The sequence below is a fragment of the Emydura macquarii genome, unplaced genomic scaffold (genome assembly GCF_026122565.2).
Source record: "Emydura macquarii macquarii isolate MOO-44397 ecotype Brisbane River unplaced genomic scaffold, CSIRO-AGI_Emac_v2 contig_1836, whole genome shotgun sequence".
NCBI lineage: Eukaryota > Metazoa > Chordata > Testudines > Chelidae > Emydura > Emydura macquarii.
This window is the reverse complement of record NW_027131973.1, coordinates 220,403-239,327: the sequence shown is the minus strand read 5'-3', so window position 1 is coordinate 239,327 and position 18,925 is coordinate 220,403. Positions and strand designations below refer to the sequence as shown.

Below are 18,925 nucleotides of genomic sequence, written 5' to 3'. Positions count from 1 at the left end.
TGTGCAGTCCTCTCTGCCCTTTACAATGGCCTCTTCAGCAGATCCTGTGGGCAGTGGCTACTGTGAAAGGACCCAGTAGCGCATCTACATTGAACATGTGTTCCCAAGAAGCTGGAGAGGGTCCTAGAGCAGTTGTGGAAGCACAGAGATTGTGGGTGGGAGGGCCTGGCTATCAGGGGATCACTGAGATCTGTGCAAAGTTTTGGGAATCCATGGATGCTGGGTCACCCTGTTTATATCTCAGGGAGAATGGAAGGGACCTGCCCTACTGGAACAATCAGAGGGAAATTTCCAGGTAGGAGCTATGTGGAATATTCCTTTCCCAGCCTGCACCCTGGATTTGTAATGCAGGAAAGGGGGCTGCCGGGCAGAAAGCTGATCCTACATAACTATTATTAGTCTGATTTACTGTATTAAAGTCAGGTTACAGCTGTAACAGCATCATTGGTATCACTCGGCCACCCTTGATGGAGCCCTGTGACTCCTCTGAGCCCTACGCACAGTGATGGTAGGCTGGTTTTCCAGAATAACGCCTTCGGCAGGGCATGTGCTGCTCTCTAGTTTGGTGGCATCACCGAGCATCCCCTGGGATTGAACTTCCTCCGCTTTGCCATTGGCCGTGATGGGGTTAAAGCTGGCACACACTGAACCAATCAGCTGAGGGTCCCAGGTGGCCAAGTGGCCCCCAAGGAAATGGGCAAACATGCTTCATAAGGACAGTTCCACCCTGTCTGAGCAGACACTGCCTGCTGCCCGTGCAAGCTCTCCACTGACTCCTTCTCCATTAGGGTGCAGACCTCTGTTGGCAGCTGCTCCCTTTCTCACAGGCATTGGGTACGTTGGCAGGTTTCTCTGTCTTTAAATCTTTCAAACACCAAGGGAAGGGTAAAGTCTGCCAGCTGTTGACATGGGCAGATGTTCTGTACAGCGGCAGCTGACTCTGATTGGCTGTGGGTGTGATTCAGTGACAGGGGCTGGAGAGCAGGCAGCACTAGGTATCTGGGGGACCCTCCACTCCATGTGAGAGACGGCTTTTCCTGAGCTCTCTTTTCCCTTCCTGCTTGTATTACAGCAGCCTGCTATTAAACTAAGACTGGCCATACTGGTAATATCCTGATATTAACCCAATATAGCCTTAAAATCAATAGCCCAAGAATTGGGTTAACATACACATTCATAATTATGGCAGCTCAGCTCCATGTCTGTCACAATACCGTTCCAGGGAGGCATGTATTTTATTAACACAATACATAGACAGTCAGAGAGAGAGAGAGCAATAAACAACTTTCATGTGTGAAATGAAGTTTGATTTTCAGGAATATTCATGCATTCTATTTTGAAACCCACTTCTCACAAACCCCTATTGTGGCTGAATAACAGGTGCTGGGGTTACTCTGTACTAGACCAGTGATTTTCAAGCTGTGGTCCATGGACCCCTGGGGGTCTGCAGACTATGTGTTAGATATTTTATAGGCATCTGCAAATGAAAAAAGATTGAAAACTACTGTTCTAGAGAGTCTTCAGCTATCCCTCAATAAAAGGTTGATGTCTGCCAAAGGGTTCTTCATTGGATTTTTAGGAGACTAGAGAGTGAGAGGCCAGGGAATGAATATTGTGGATGCTGATCCCAAATTCTGCACCACTTTGGATAAAGGCTGCAGATTGACGTCACAGAACCTGAGAAGAACCAGTCAGCTATGAACCCAAGGATAGAGGAGTTATTAGTGGTAAAATATTCCCCAGACCTTTGTTTGCTGACATGTGATTGAATGAGGGCTGAGGGGCTGCAATCTTTTTTATTTCTGAAGGAATCCAAATGACACATGTTACATTTAAGGTCCCCCTTTAATCTGAGAAATCTTCTCTGAAATAAGATCTGAGGGAAAGAATGGGTGTACATGTGTGTGTGCTAGAGTATAGATGTATAGAAGTTACAGCAAAGCATTTCATTGTAATACAATTATTACAAACCAGTCTTTCATTCCATATATGTCTATGGAAAGCCAGCCACGGAGTTGTTGGAATCTGTACAGGAAGGAGCCGGGGTAACTTTACAACTTCATGGGTTTTCCATTAGAAAGTGTTTCAAAGGTATTCCAAGTCCTGTTTGCAATGGGTTTGTGCTATTAGCTCTTTGTTCTGTGGGCAGTTGTATGACACAGTCTCCTGGTAATTGACCAGAAGCTGTTTCTAGCCCTTACATTCAGAATCATGCACACAATAACTCTGCTACACTTGTGCAAGACTTGCCAAAAAGTCATGAGATAACAGAACTGCTAGCCTGTGTTTCAGTAGAGTAGAAATGAGGTGTAGGAACCAGGATTATAATAGGTCAGTGGTTCTCAAAAATTTTGTACTGCTGACCGCTTTCACACAGCAAACTTCTGAGTGTGACCCCTTAACCAATATGTGCACTTCCCCATTTCCTCTGGCCCCCAGGGCTCCCTCTCTTTCACCTCCAGCCCCTTGGGGCTCCCCTCCCCCTGTACCTCCCACCTGTGAGACCTGAGGAAACTGACCTGCATTGCATGTACAGAGCGGCTGGTATTACTGCTCACTGCCCCCTTGAACTCTTCTCCTCCGTGCACCCCAGGGGCTGTGCTGGGGGGGAGCGAGGAGCAATGTCAGAGCTCCCTGCATCCCAGAAACATTCCCTTTATGGGCTGCATAAGGGGAGGGCACAGAGCAGGAGTTCCTGATGTTCACCTCACAGCCCAGCCCAGGTGGGGGAAGTGACCTGGATGCAGGGAGACCTGGCATTTCTCCTCGCTCCCCACATAACCACTTAGGGGGTGAAGAGGAACAATGCGTGGGTTAGCAGTATTTGTCACTTCTGTCCCCCCCCCCAGTTTCTCCACCAGGAGGAAGCAGGGAGGCTCGCATCTCTGCTCCTGGCTGGAATAAAGGCTCATAGCTCCTCGCTGTTGTGTATTTTGTGCCTTGTCTTATTGCCTAGATTTCCATAGCAACAGAGCTTAGCTTGTTGCCATATCAATAGAGTTAGACTATTAGGGGATAGCTCAGCCAGTCTTGCCTGGTTTTAGTATTAGTTCAATAACGACATTTCATGGGTTTGCATCCCTCTGTGTTCTGTGCTGATTTCTCTCTGAATACAAGTACTTTCCAAGCACTTAACATAACAGTCACCCCCACAAAATCTAGTGGGAACCCTCAATTTGAGAACCAATCTATTAGTGGTTGTACGGAATTAGTATTAGTGATTGTTAAACAAACATGGCTGAATAACTTGCCCCTCAGCTGGATGTTAGTGCAAAACTGCTCTTTCCATTACTCACCGTTTGGGAGACCACCCCTCCCAAGCTCATTTAGAATCATAGACTCACAGAAGATTAGGGTTGAAAAGGACCTCAGGAGGTATCTAGTCCCACCCCCTGCTCAAAGCAGGATCAATCCCAACTAAACCATCCCATTCAGGGCTTTGTCAAGACACACCATAAAAACCTCTAAGGACGGAGATTCTGCCACCTCCCTAGGTAACCCATTCCAGTGCTTCACCTCGCTCCTACTGAAAAAGTTTTTTCTAATATCCAACATACACCTCCCCCACTGCAACTTGAGGCCGTTGCTCCTAATTATGTCATCTGTCACCACTGAGAACAGCCTAGCTCCATCCTCCCTGGAAACCTCCCTTTCAGGTAGCTAAAGCCTGCTATGAAATCCCACCTCACTCTTCTCTTTTGCAGACTATACCTGCCTAGTTCCCTCAGCCTCTCCTCATAAGTCATGTGCTCCAGGCCCTTAATCATTTTTGTTGCCCTCTGCTGGACTCTTTCCAACTCGTCCACATCCTTCCTGTAGTGGGGGGCTCAAAAAAGGACACAATACTCCAAATGAGGTCCCACCAGTGCCGAATAGAGAGTAATAATCCCTTCCCTCCATCTGCTGGCAGTGCTTCTACTAATGCAGCCCAATATGCTGTTAGTCTTCTTGGCAATAAGGCACACTGTTGACTCATATATAGCTTCTTGTCCACTGTAACCCCAGGTCCCTTTCACCAAGAGCATTTGGTAATAAGAGATCCCAGTTCTGATCAAATTTACACCTGTAAAGCTGGAATGATACTGTTGCAGTCAATGTTACTGAACTCAGAACCTGGCCTTAAGAATGTATCTCAGGTCCTGAAAAGAGGCAGTGTTGTAATTTGGACTCTCAAGAGTGGAGAAAATAAAAATATATATATATATATATATATATATATATATATATATATATATATAATAACTAAATTAAACACATTTATAAAAAGCATCAGTGCAGGACAGATAAATACAAAGACCATTTTCACCATGTTTTTATACACCTGTAATAATAGAATGGGCCACACTCAGAAGAGGAGGACCAGAATGGTGTCTGTATGAAGGTCACAACTATAAAATCACACAATGCTCAGATAGGCTGTGGAACTCAAAGCCACAAGATGTCAATGGGACCAAGAGTTTAGGAGGATTCAAAGAGGGACTGGATGTTTATATGGGGAACCAGAAAATCCAATTATAGAAGTGAGGATTTTTTAAAAAAGTCTTGGGAGGGCTATAAACCTTCCTGATTTACACACTAAATATGTGTAATTAGTGTGTGTTAGGAGGAAACTTTCCCTGGGAGCAGGTTATCTCATAGCTGTCTATTGCAGGGCTTCTTCTACCATCCTCTGGAGCATCTAGTACTAGCCATTGGATAATGGGCTAAAAGGGACTACAGGTCTCATCCAGTCTGGTAATACCTATCAATGGTGAACATAAGAATAAAAGACCGGACATATTGTGTCAGACCAATGGTCTATCTAGCCCAGGACCCTGTCTTCTGACAATGGCCAATGCCAGGTACTTCAAAGGTAATGAATAGAGCAGGTAATCATCAAGTGTAAATCCAAGACTGTTTTTGCTGATCTTCCTTGAACTCCTTGAAGTTGCTAAACTTGCACTGAGAGCAAGATGATGTCCTGTTTTGTATCATCTGGTCTCCTGCTGTTTTTCCTTTCAGGAAGGAAAGTACAAAACTCCTCGGGCCTGCCCAGTGCATCATGTCAGCTGTCAATGACACCAAATTCCAACCTGCAGTGTTCCTTCTCACTGGAATATCTGGGCTGGAAGACTTCCATGTCTGGATTTCTATCCCCTTTTTTTTAATGTATGTTACTTCGATATTAGGAAATTCATTAATTCTGTTCATTATAAAAAAAGATCCAAACCTCCATGAGCCCATGTACATTTTCCTTTCCATGTTGGCCATCACAGACATTGGCATAACGATATGCACCATGCCAACGACACTGGGCATATTCTGGTTTAACTCTAGGGAGATCAGCCATGATGCCTGTTTTGCCCAGCTCTCCTTCATCCTCTCGTTTTCATTCACTGAATCCTCCTTGCTCTCATTCATGGCCTTTGACCGCTTTGTTGCGATCTGTAACCCGCTGAGATATGCTTCCATCTTAACGCCGCCCAGAATTGCCAAGATGGGGCTGGTGTCTCTATTAAGAGGGGTGGGCTTAATATTCCCACTCCCCATTTTCCTGAAACAGTACCGATACTGTCATGCCAATGTCCTCTCCCATTCCTACTGCCTGCACCAGGAAGTCATGATGTTGGCTTGTTCAGATATCAGATTCAACATCGTCTATGGCTTCTTCGTAACAGTCTCTTCAGCAGGATTGGATTTGCTGTTCATCCTCCTGTCTTATGTGATGATCCTCAAAACAGTGTTGAGCATCGCGTCCCACGCGGAGCGCCTCAAGGCCCTGAACACCTGCGTCTCCCACATCTGCGTCGTCCTACTCTTCTACGTGCCCGGGATTGGCTTGTCCATCATATACAGATTTGTGAAGACCTCTTCTCCCTTGGTTCAGAATGTCCTGGGCAATGTCTATTTGCTGATCCCTCCTCTGATGAACCCAATTGTGTACAGCGTGAAAACCAAACCCATTCGTGTGAGGATAATCAGGGTGTTTGTAAAGTGAAGGGTCAGTTCATCACCCGGCCCAAGCGCTATTGACACAGGAGATGAAAAAAATGGGCCACCGATTCCATCCTATATAATAAATTCTTACAGGAGATGAGCTACGGATCTCCTTCACTAGTTGGTACTGTGTTTTGGGGTCTGCTCAGTGTGCCAAGGCCCAAGGTCACACAGGGAGTCTCTGCCAGACCTTGAAATTAAATTTGGGTTGTCTAAGTCTTGGTGCCCTGCCTTACCCACAAGACCCACCTTCCTTTTCCCAGGCACAGGACGGGAGCAGAAGGTTACCACATGGAAGTAAAATAAATAAAAACTCTTCTACCTTTTGTGCTCCTGTTGCACATAGCTGTGCGTTTTCCTGTCACACATAAAAATGCCCAGTCCTTTTGTTGAATCCTCCGAATCTCCCAAGCAACAGCCGCTGGTGGCCAGGATTTGCACGCGTTAATTATGCATAGTTTAAATAAAATATGAAAAGATGAAGATCACTCGATTGTCCTGGGTTCTGGGTTTACAGCAGATTTTTATTATTTTTCAGTCTTTGCTAGGGCCGGGAGTGTGCCTGGGGTGTGAAGCACCCAATGGAGAACATGATCTCTGGACACATACATGCTAAAATAGCCACTAGGATCGCGTGCATTTAGCAGTACCAGAGCTGTGCCCAGATGGATGGGTCTGGAGTGGGATGGAACACATCAGTTGGCTCTACAGGGATCGCTCACCCAGGGCTTAATAATAAAACCTAGCTCTTATATAGCAGTTATCATCAGGAGATTGATAAATTATATTGTAATAGGTGGGCAAGGGACCACATGACATTCATCAAAAAGTTCTGAAGGAACTCAAATGTGAAGTTGCAGAACTACTAACTGTGGAAAATAACTTTTCATTTAAATCATCTTCTATACCCAACTTCAATACCAGGCAAAATGGTTGAAACTATATTAAAGAACAGAATTATCAGACACATAGTGGACTCTCTCCAACTTGTCCACATCCTTTTTGTAGTGGGGGAACCAGAACTGAACACAATACTACAAATGTGTCCACAACAATGCCAAATAGAGGGGAATAATCACTTTCTCTAATCTGCTGGCAATGCTCCTGCTAATGCAGCCCAATATGCTATTAGCCTTCTTGGCAACCAGGGCACACTGCTGACTCATATCCAGCTTCTTATCCACTTCTTCTTATCCCAGGTCCTTTTCTGCAGAACTGCTGCCTTGCTCGTCGGTCCCCAGTCTGTAGCTGTGCATGGGATTCTTACGTCCTAAGTGGAGGACTGCACTTGTTCTTGTTGAACCTCATCAGATTTCTTTTGGACCAATCCTCCAATTTGTCTAGGTCAATCTGTAACCTATCCCTACTGTCTAGAGTATCAGCCTCTCTCCCTATCTTAGTGTCGTCTGCAAACTTGCTGAGGGTGCAATCTACGCCATCCTCCAGATCATTAATGAAGATGTTGAACAAAACTGGTTGAGGACCAACTCCTGGGGCACTCCGCTTGTTACCAGCTGCCAGCTGGACATCTCGCCACTGATCACTACCCATTGATGAACTAGCCAGCTCTCTATCCATACTTCTGTAACTTGCTGGTAAGAATACTGTGGAAAACTGTATCAAAAGTGTTGCTAAAGTCAAGGTATATCACATCTACCACTTTCCCCACATCCACAGAGCTACTCACCTCTTCATAGAAGGCATGTGATTTAATCTAGCAGAGAAAGTTATAACACAATCTAATGGCAGGAAGCTGGAAATAAAGCGAACTATTTCCTATTTTTCTTACAGCCCCTGGTTATGGGATCCAGAACCTACATGGGAATCTTAGCTTTCAAATTTATTTTAAACAAGTTTTTTAAAAATTAGTTGCAGAAAAACAGAAAACACAATGCAGGTGACTCAGAAACCAGAGGCATATGAAAGAGAACCCCAAAATAGTATATTTTAAAGCTAGTTATTTTAAAACTACCCATGATCTTTTTGGGTGTGACAATAATTTTTCAATGGCACTGGCGATTCCGCAGACCTAGTGTCAAGCGGGCTGGCTTGGGAGGGGGGGCAGTTAGTATATTGTCTGACATCAGCATGGCAGAATCATAATAATCCATGTGGGATAGGCCATGTCAGGTGTGGTTAGGAAGGTTATGATATGCTAAGTAAGAGAATATTACTTGTGTTCATGTGTAATATGTGAAATGGAAGTTAAAGATGTATTTGAGATATCTGTGTTTCAAATTGTGCTGCCTGGGCAACACCCCAGATAGGATGGCTGCAGAACAATGGCCAGCGTAATGGCCCATTAAGGCCTTCCCAGGTACAAGGGGCCCAGAGAGAGAAGCCAGCATCACTAATGAGTCACCAGAACCTGCTTACGTGACTGGACCCCAGGCACACCTGAGAAGTCACCAGGATTGGCCCATGTGACTCTGGACTCCATTTTAGCTCCTGCAAATTTCATAGGCCACATGGCCAAAAGACAGAGGATATATAAGATCAAGCCAGAGAAACCATTTTGTCTTTGTTCCTGTCCAGTCTGCAGACATACACCTATCTCTGGACCAATTCATCTTGCAACTGAACCAAAGGACTCAGACCCATTCAGATATTGGATGTGAACCAGAGAGAACTATACAAGCCTGCAACTCCACATTTCTTCTAGAAACCTGATGTGTATGGACTTTTAATCATTTGTATATCTGTGATTGCTCTAATCCTCTAACACTTCTCTCATGGTTTCTTTCTTTCTTTTTACAATAAACCTTTAGTTTTAGATACTAAAGGATTGGCTGACAGCGTGATATTTTAGGTAAGATACAAACTTGTATTGATCTGGTGCTGTGGCTGACCCTTTGGGGTCAGAGGGAATCTTTTTAGTAAAGAGCATAGAGTTTAAATAACTGATCTCTTTACTGGACCTAGTGCTCATTTGGGAGCCTGGAGCTGAAATGCAGTAAAGGGGGCTGTGGGCATTTGTGGACTGGCTTCTTGATAACCAGTGTGGGGAAATCAGAAGCAGTTCGTGGCTTGTTGGGAAGCCCGGTTTCAGTGTCACCCACCAGCGGGAAAGAATCTGCTCTCCTTTTGCAGCCTGCCCTGACCTTGGCATTATCAGTTGATGTCTCAGATTTCTTGCCTGGAATAATGCCTATAGTTTTCTTGGCAACATACAAGGGAAAAAGGAATGTGTCCTCTATTCCCCAGTGAGTTCTTGCAAGCTATAAACCTATTACCTGACGTTCCAATATGAGGGCCTACAGCTGCTAGTACTGATGCAATGTACTGGGAAATATTTGCAGACTATATACCCCCTAGGGACACTGAGGGACTGATTCTGATAACATTCAGTGTGATACCAATAACTAGAATAGTTTTCACTGCAGGCTTCTGTAAGGGCAGCTGAAACATAGCAACACACCCCACCCCTGTCAGATTCCAACAAAAGGAGCTTCAGTGCTTCCACCTTCATCTTGATTGGAGTACCAGATCTCAAAGCAGCCTATGTCTGGCTGGCGTTCCTTCTGTGCTCATTGTACCTGTTCTCTATCCTCAGGAATTGTAGCATTGGTTGTACCATTAAAGCTGAGAAAATCCAGGAGGCCAAGTTTGAGTGGGCTAGTGGAGTTACCAGTGGGCGCATGGATTTGCAACACCACTCCAGTTTGGCCTGGCTGCTCCTCCATCAGGCTAAATGAGAAGGGCTCCGCTGTTACCACACCCACCACTGAGTGACCAGAGGTTGTGGGGTCCGGTGACACGAGTGAGAGAGTCTCACGGTTTGAGCTAGAACTCGGCTGGAAAATTAAGGATTTTACATGGCTGAATCCCCAGGAGAAATTGGAGGCCTTATGTTTCCTTCTCCTCATAAATGAAAGAAGCACTGACTCAGTCTATAGCTTCATTCTGGGTTTGGAAAGGTCTAAACCTCCAGCCCAGTCTATACCTCACCAGCTACTCTAGTCAGCCTTCCCATCTCCATGTTGCTCCCTCCACCACCACAACGGCCCCTTCAGCAGATCCTGTGGGCAGTGGCTACTGTGACAGGCCTCAGTAGCACATTGCGGCTGAACCTGTGCCCCCAGATAGCTGGAGAGGGTCCTAGAGCAGTTGGGCAGGCAGAGAGATTGTGGGTGGGAGGGCCTCCCTATCAGGAGATCTTTGAGTAACTTTCAGGATCCATGGTCTGAGGGAAATTTCCAAGTAGGATCTGTGTGGAATCTTCCTTCCCTGGCCTGCACCCTGGGTTTGTGATGCAGGAAAGGGGGCTGCTGGGGAGAAATCTGACCCTATATAACTATTGTTAGTGTATTTTACTGCATTGCAGCAAGATTACAGCTGTAACAACATCATCGGTAGCAGTCGGCTGCCCTCGAGGGAGCCCTGTGACTCCTCTGAGCCGTACGCACAGCGCTGACAGCCTGGATTGCAGGATTAGAACCTTTGGTAGGAGTTCTGCTGCTGTCCAGTTTGGTGACATCACCGAGCATCCCCTGGGATTGGGCTTCCTGCAGTTTGCCATTGGCCGTGAAGGGGTTAAAGCTGGCACACACTGAACCAATCAGCTGAGGGTCCCAGGTGGCAAAGTGGCCCCCAAGGAAATGGGCAAACACGCTTCATAAGGACAGTTGCAGCCTGTCTGAGCAGACACTGCCTGCTGCCCGTGCAAGGTCTCCGCTGACTCCTTCTCCATTAGGGTGCAGATCTCTGCTGGCAGCTGCTCCTCTTCTCGCAGGCATTGGGTACGTTGGCAGGTTTCTGTGTCTTTAAACTTTTCCAACAACAAGGGAAGGGTAAAGGCTGCCAGCTGTTGAGATGGGCAGATATTCTGTGCAGCGGCAGCTGACACTGCTGGGCTGTGGGTGAGACTCAGTGACAGGTGCTGGAGAGCAGGCAGCACTGCATAGCTGGGGGACCCTTCACTCCACGTGCCCATCTCAGGAATGTAAGAACCCTGATGCCCCGAGTCAGGATTTCTCTATCGGTCCCATTTCCAGTGGTGCAGGATGCTCTGCGATGGAGAATAACACATGCAATATCAGTGGTAGTTCCCAAATCACCTGAGGTTTATTTGTTTCAGGAAATTTGATGAGCAAATTCATGTTCAAAGCTTTTATTCTGTGGTTCAATGTTAAATGTAGGAATTCAGAGCTGTGTTGCTTTGTGATAACAGGTCAGATAAGGCACATGGAATAGTTCTGTTTCCTGATTGTGTGAGGGCTCCAGCTTTTCTGCCCTGTGGATCCTCCTCAAACTTAAAGGGCATTCTGCATCTGTGCCTCCTCTCTGGTCTCCGAATGCCAGATGTCAGCCTCATCCCTTTCCCTCTCCTGGGGTGGAATCCCACCATTCTCTCTCTCCGACTGGGACCTGGGCTACAGCTCCCTGAGAGTCAAGTTGGTTTGCCCAGCAGCAGAAGGTTCCATCCCATCATTTGGGAATCTGTGACCTGTGGTGGGAAGTGACCAGACAGCCTTCCTGAACAAATATTGTTTTATCTGAACTGTAGGAATAAAGCATCACAAGAGAGAATAAAAGGGTTTTAAAATGGCAGTCTGCATATGGAATCATAGAATCATAGGGCTGGAAGGGGCCTCGAGAGGTCATCTAGTCCAGTCCCCTGCACTCATGGCAGGATGAAGTAATATCTAAACAATCCCTGACAGGTGTTTGTCTAACCTGCTCTTAAAAATCTCCAATGATGGAGATCCCACAACCTCCTTAGGCAATTTATTCCAGTGATTAACCACCCTGACAGTTAGGAAGTTTTTCCTAATGTCCAATCTAAACCATTCTTGCTGCTGTTTAAGCCCATTGTTTCTTGTCCTGTCCTCAGAGGTAAGAACAATTTTTCTCCCTCCTCCTTATAACAACCTTTTATGTACTTGAAAGCTGTTATGTCCCCTCTCAGTCTTCTCTTCTCCAGGCTAAACAAACCCAGTTATTTCAGTCTTGCCTCGTAGGTCATGTTTTCTACAGCTTTAATCATTTTAGTTGCTCTTCTCTGGACTTTCTCCAATTTGGCTACATCTTTCCTGAAATGTGGCGCCCAGAACTGGACACAATACTCCAGTTGAGGCCTAATCAGCACGGAAGAATTACTACTCCTGTCTTACTTACAAAACTCCTGCTAATACATCCCATAATCATGTTTGCTTTTTTTGCAAGAGCATGACACTGTTGACTCATATTTAGCTTGTGGTCCACTATGACCCCCAGATGCCTTTCCACAGTACTCCTTCCTACGCGGTCTTTTCTCATTTTGTATGTGTGCAGCTGATTGTTCCCTCCTAAGTGGAGCACTTTGCATTTGTCCTTCTTGAATTTCATCCTATTTACCTTAGACCTGTTCTCCAGTTTGTCCCGATGATTCTGAATTATAATCCTATCCTCCAAAGCACTTGCAACCCCTCCCAGCTTGGTATCATCCGCAAACTTAATAAGTGCATTCTCTATGCCATTATCCAACTCATTGATAAAAATATTGAACAGAACCTGACCCAGAACTGATCCCTGCGAAACCCCACTCGTTATGCCCTTCCAGCATGACTGTGAACCATTGACAACTACTCTCTGGGAACGGTTTTCCAACCAGTTTTGCACCCACCTTATAGTAGCTCCATGTAGGTTTTATTTCACTCGTTTGTTTAAGAGAAGATCATGTGAGACAGTATCAAAAGCCTTACTAAAGTCAAGATATAACACATCTATTCCCCCTCCATCCACAGGGCTTGTTACCCTATCAAATAAATCTATCTGGTTGGTTAGACCTGATTTGTTCTTGACAAATCCATGCTGACTGTTAGTTGTTACCTTATTATCTTCTAGATGTTTGCAAATTGATTGCTTAATTATTTGCATCATTATGTTTCCGGGTACAGAAGTTAAACTGACTGGTATGAAATTCTCCGCTTGTCCTTATTTCCCTTTTTGTAGACGGGCACTATATTTGCCCTTTTCCTGTCTTTTGGATTCTCTCCTGTCTTCCAAGACTTTTCAAAGATAATTGCTAATGGCTCAGATATCTCCTCAGTCAGCTCCTTGAGTATTCTAAAACGCATTTCATCAGGCCCTGGTGACTTGAAGATATCTAACTTGTATAAGTCATTTTTAACTTGTTCTTTCCCTATTTTAGTTCCTGATACTGCCTCATTTTCACTGGCATTCACTATGTTAGATGTTCAATTGCACCAACCTTCTTGGTGAAAACCAAAACAAAGAAGTCATTTAGCATCTCTGCCATTTCCTCCTTTTCTGTTATTGTTTCCCCACTCATTGAGTAACGAGCCTACCCTGTCCTTGGTCTTCCTCTTGCTTCTAATTCATTTGTAGAATGTTTTCTTGTTACCCTTTATGTCTCTAGCTAGTTTCATTTTGTTTTGTGCTTTGGCCTTTCTAATTTTCTCCCTGCATACTTGTGTTATTTGTTTATATTCATCCTTTGTAATTTGACCAAGTTTCCACTTTTTGTAGGACTTTTTTTTGACTTTTAGATTACTTAAGATCTCCTGGTTAAGCCAGGGTGGTCCCTTGCCATACTTCCTATCTTTCTTATGCAGTGGGATAGTTTACTTTTGCTTTTGTGCCCTTAATAATGTCTCTTTGACAAACTGCCAGGTGTCTTCAGCTGTTTTTTCTCTTAGACTTGATTAACAATGGGATCTTACCTACCAACTCCCTGAGTTTGCTAAAGTCTGCCTTCTTGAAATCCATTGTCTTTATTTTGCTTTTCTCCCTCCTCCCATTCTGTAGAATCACAAACTCTATCATTTCATGATCACTTTCGCCCAACTTGCCTTCCACTTTTAAATTCTCAACCAGTTCCTCCCTGTTGGTCAAAATCAAATCCAGGACAGCCTCTCCCCTAGTAGCTTTCTCCACCTTCTGAAATAAAAATTGTCTCCAATGCATTCGGAGAACTTGTTGGATAGTCTGTGCCCTGCTGTGTTATTTTCTGAGTAGTAATTATCTGATTAATTAAAGTCCCCCATCACCACCAAGTCCTGTGCTTTGGATGATTTTGTTAGTTGTTTAAAAAAAGTCTCATCCACATCTTCCTGGTTTGGTGGTCTGTAGTAGACCTCTACCACAACATCACTTCGTTTTTTACCTCTTTTATCCTTACTCAGAGACTTTCAACAAGCCTGTCTCCTATTTCCATCTTACCCTCAGTCCAAGTATTTACATTTTTAATACATAAGGCAACACCCCCTCCCTTTTTCCCCTGCCTGTCCCTCCTCAGCAAGCTGTACCCTTCTATACCAATATTCCAGTCATGTGTATTGACCCACCAAGTCTCTGTGATGCCAGCTATGTCATATTGTGTTTATATAGTAGTATCTCAAGTTCTTCCTGTTTATTCCCCATACTTCTCATATTTGTAGACAAACATCTAAGATACTGATTTGATTACCCCCCCAGTTTTGTCCTGTCTCTCCCCTACTCCTGCTATAACAGCCCATATTCCCCCCAAATTCCAGTCCTTCCCCCAGGTCTTTTTGACTTACCTGTGGCCTTTGGTTACCTATCGACTTCAAATCTACTTTAAAGTCCTCCTCTCTGGGTTGCCAGTCTGCATCCCAATATGCTTGCCCCTTCCTCGATAGGTGGACTCCATCTCTGCTCAGCCATCCTTCTTCCTGGGACAGCATCCCATGGTCAAGGATGTCTCTCATCCATGTCTCTGAAGCCCCCCCCTCCCCCCTCTGATGGGGACCCAGGCAAGCTGATCATCTTCTGACTTCCCCAGCAGTGTCTGTGTGTCTGTCAGTCTGACAAACTTCTCATCACCAGCTGCCCACACTCTGGACAAACTCTGAGCACAGCAAAACAAGCTGTGTAACTTGGCTGGAGCCCAGAAATGGGGTCTTCACAACCTGAAGCTCAGGGGTTGTCTCTTAGCCTCCTTGAAGTGTTTAGTGTGAGATGGCTTTTCCTGAGCTCTTGTTTCCCTTCCTGCCTGTTTTCCAGCAGCCTGCTGTTAAACTAAGACCAGCCATACTGGTAATATCCCAATATTTAACCCAGTATAGCCATACAATCAACAGCCCAAGAATTGGGTTTAACCTAGACATTCATAATCATGGTCGCTTAGTTCCTTGTCTGTCACATTCCAGTGTTGCTTCTATATTGTGAATACAGCACAGAGACAGCCAGAGAGAGATAGCAATAGACGAGTATTATGTGTGAAATGCAGTTTGATTTCCATGAATATCCATGCATTTCACTTTTAAACTCACTTCCCGCAAACACCCATTGCAGGAGAATGAAAAGTGCTGGGGTTACGCTGTACAAGGCCAGTGGTTTTCAACCTGGGGTCCACCGACCCCTAGGCTTTTGCACACTTTGTGTTAGTTTTTTTAAGGTATTCACACCTTCATTTAAAATTTTGTAGGTGTCTGGAAATGAAAAAAAGTTAAAAACCAGTGTACTAGAGAGTGAGAGCCCAGGGAATGAATATTTTATATGCTGATGCCATTCCGTAACAGGTGATGGGCATAAATTACATACAAGCACTATATAATCCCCTTTCCTACATGTCATCTCTCCTCTGGCAATGTTTGGGTAAGTGAAAGTAAATAAAGCTCTATTCTCATCAAATTTACACATTTAAATCTGGAGTGACAATGTTGAAGTCAATGTTCCTGAATTCAGAAGTTAGCCAATTACAGTAAAGAGGATTTTTTTTTAAAGTCTTGGGGGGTATAAACCTTTGTGATTTACACCACAAAATTTGTCTAAGTAGTGCGTGTCAGGAGGAAATTTTCTCTGGGAAATTATCTCACAGCTCTCTACTGCAGGACTTCTTCTACCTTCCTCGGAAGCATCTGGTACTGGCCACTGGATATTGAGCTAGATGATCAACGGGTCAGATCAAGTCTGGCAATGCCTGTCTTCCTATCGGTGGTGTAAATCCAAGACTGTTTTTGCAGATCTTCTGTAGTTGGGTTCCTGGAAGTCTTGCACTGAGGGAAAAGTGAGGTCTTGTTTAATATCATCTATTCTCCTGTTTTTTTTTTTCTTTTCAGGGAGTAACGTTCAAAACTCCTTGGACCTGCCCAGTGCATCATGTCAGCTGTCAATGACACCAAATTCCAACATTCAGTGTTCTTTCTCAGCAGAATATTTGGGCAGGAAAACATCCACATCTGGATTTCTATCCCCATCTTCTTAATATATGTTACTTCAATATTAGGAAATTCACTCATTCTGTTCATTATAAAAACAGATCCAACCCTCCATGAGCCCATGTACCTTTTCCTTTTCATGTTGTCCTTCACAGACATTGGTTTAATGATATCCAACATGCCGACAACACTGGGTATAATCTGGTTTAACTCTAGAGAAATCAGCTATGATGCCTGTTTTGCCCAGCTGTTCTTCATCCACTCGCTTACCTTCACTGAATCCTCTCTGCTCTTGTCCATGGCCTTTGACCGCTTTGTTGCAATCTGTCACCCTCTGAGATATGCTTCCATCTTAACCCTGCCGAGAATAGCCAAGATGGGGCTGGTGTGTCTGCTAAGAGGGGTTTTTCTAAATTTCCACCTCCCCATTCTCCTGAAACAGTACCGATACTGTAAGGACAACATTCTCTACCATTCCTACTGCCTGCACCAGGAGGTGATGACGATGGCTTGTTCTGATATCAGAGTCAACATCATCTATGGCTTCTTTGTAACAGTCTCTTCAGTGGGATTAGACGTCCTGCTCATCCTCTTGTCTTATGTGATGATCCTCAAAACAGTGCTGAGCATCACATCCCATGCGAAGCGCCTCAAGGCCCTGAACACCTGCGTCTCCCACGTCTGCGTTGTCCTGCTCTTCTACATGCCAGTGATTTGCTTGTCAGTGATATACAGATTTGTGAAAAGCTCTTCTCCCTTGGTTCAGAATGTCCTGGGCGACGTTTATTTGCTGATCCCTCCCCTGATGAACCCAATTGTGTACAGCGTGAAAACCAAACACATTCGTGTGAGGATAATCAGGCTATTCATAAAGTGAAGGGTCCTTTCGTGACACAGCTCCATCGCTGATGACACGGGAGATGAACTACTGAACTCACTCATCAGCTGCTAAGGAGGACAGCGCACTGGGGCAACAGGCCCAAGGCAGGCAGCAGCATTTACACAGCCACTGGGGATGTTTGGGATGTTATCACATAAAGAGCTGTATCGGTGTCAGCTCACATCTCAGAATTCCCATCAATACAGTCAGTACAGAGAAGGAACATGGAAGTTTTGTCCCATTGCCCTTAACCTGTCACTGTCCCTTCTCTGGTTAAACTCCCAGGGACCATGAGAAAAGCTGCAGAGCTGTTTTGCAATCACAGTCCTGGCCCTTCCTGAGCACTCTCGGTGCTGTGTGATCCATGAGAGCGGCACCAGCTGTGGAAGCCAGGGGGGTCAGTCAACCCCTTAAATATCTTGGGACTTTTGGAGCTATCAGAGGCCTAGCAGAGGCAGCTACGGGGAGAGAGGAAGATGGTCCCGGCTGGGGAATAGTTTGTGCTCTGGGAAATCCCAGCCTACTGCTGCTTTAAGGGCTTGAGACAGGGGCCTTGTAGTGCAGGGCAGGGCCTGGCTCCCCTCACTCCCTGCCACCCACAGGAGCCATGGGAGCAGGGCCGGCTGCCTCTTCTCTCAGAACATGGCCACAGCAGCTACTGAGGGGCCAGATGGCGAGGAGCCAGGAAATCTGTGGCGAGCCTGAACCAACGCAGACCCCAGCAAGGAGGGTGGGGAGGGGTCTCCTGGGCAATGGAGGAGGGTGGGGCGCAGGCTTAAAGAGCCTGTGTTTTGGAGAACAAATACGACCCCACACAGGGGGATCTTGTTTTCAGTCTTCCAGGCTGAGAATAAGTCACTGCAAGGACCGTAGAGGGAGGAGAGGCTGCCTGCAGGATACCTCAGGTGCCTCAAGATGCAGGAGGCACCCTGGGGTGTTACCCATCAACAGGGTCTTTGACAGAGTGTGTTGTTCTCTGTGAAGCTGTTGCCAATGGGCAGGTGTCAGCTCAGCCCACAGGCTGTTCTAAACTCCCCTGAGGCTGGTGGGGAACAGGCCAGAGAATCAAACCCCTATAACTGGCCCCTTGCTACCCCTGCTCCCCACAGCGCAGGGGGCAGCTCTGGGGCAGTGAGAATCGAGCTGGTCCATCTGGCGGGTTGGTCCTGTGGTTTGGGCTCTGCTCTGTAGATCAAGGTCCCAGGTCACCCAAGGAGTCTGTGCCAGACCTCGGAATTAAATGTGAGTTGCCTAAATCCTGGTGCCCTGCCTTACCCACAAGCCGCTCCTTCCTTTCCCAAGCCACACGATGGGAGCAGAAGGTTATAACCCAGAAGTAAAAGAGATCAACAGTCTTCTCCTTTCTGTGCTCCTGTTGCACACAGCTGTGCGTGTTCCTCTCAGATGTAAAAACATCCATTATTTTGTTGAATCCTCCCAATCTCCTAAACCACAGCAGTTGTTGGATGTGGTTTCCATGAGTTAATTATGCATAGTTTAAATAAAATATGAAAAGATCAAACTCACTCAATTGTCCTGGGTTCTGGGTTTAGAGCAGAATTTATTATTTTTCAATCTTTGCCAAGACTGGGAGTCTGCCTGGTAATGTGAAGCACACAGAGCCGGACATGATTCCTGGGCACTTTCAAGCTAAACTAGGCACTTGGATCTGGGATCTGGTGCATTTAGCAGCACCAAAGCCATGCCCCAGCTGGATGAGCCTGTAGTGGGATGGGACCCAGCAGTTGGATATACAGGGATCCCTCATCCAGGGCTTAATAATAAAACCTAGTTCTTATTTAGCATGTGTCATCAGGAGATTCATAAATTGAACTGTGTAGGGAGGCACTGTGACCTTCCCCGGAGTCTGGACCTGAGGAAGGGCCTCAGTGACCGGGGTGGACCGAAGCAGGCCCAGCAGACAAGTCTGCCCGGCAACAGAGAG

General features: G+C 45.6%; 2 protein-coding genes across 2 annotated transcripts; both read left to right on the top strand.

Annotated features, from left to right (window-relative positions):
• Window positions 1-5,041: 5,041 nt before the first annotated feature.
• Window positions 5,042-5,977, top strand: LOC137159299 (olfactory receptor 51G2-like). The gene has a single exon (XM_067557455.1). It carries the CDS (start codon window positions 5,042-5,044, stop codon window positions 5,975-5,977), a length of 936 nt encoding a protein of 311 aa, XP_067413556.1.
• Window positions 5,978-9,160: 3,183 nt separating this feature from the next.
• On the top strand, window positions 9,161-16,977 carry LOC137159285 (olfactory receptor 51G2-like). The gene is made up of 3 exons (XM_067557445.1): window positions 9,161-9,179; window positions 9,409-9,543; window positions 16,169-16,977. The coding sequence occupies exons 1-3, from the start codon at window positions 9,161-9,163 to the stop codon at window positions 16,975-16,977; spliced, it is 963 nt and encodes a 320-aa protein (XP_067413546.1).
• The last annotated feature ends 1,948 nt before the right edge of the window (window positions 16,978-18,925 follow it).

Coding starts and splice junctions, on each gene's coding strand:
- LOC137159299 (XM_067557455.1), top strand. CDS start 5,042: ATGTCAGCTGTCAATGACACCAAATTCCAACCTGCAGTGTTCCTTCTC.
- LOC137159285 (XM_067557445.1), top strand. Junction 9,544..16,168: donor CCTCAGGAATTGTAGCATTG/GTTGTACCATTA, acceptor CTTCAATATTAG/GAAATTCACTCATTCTGTTC.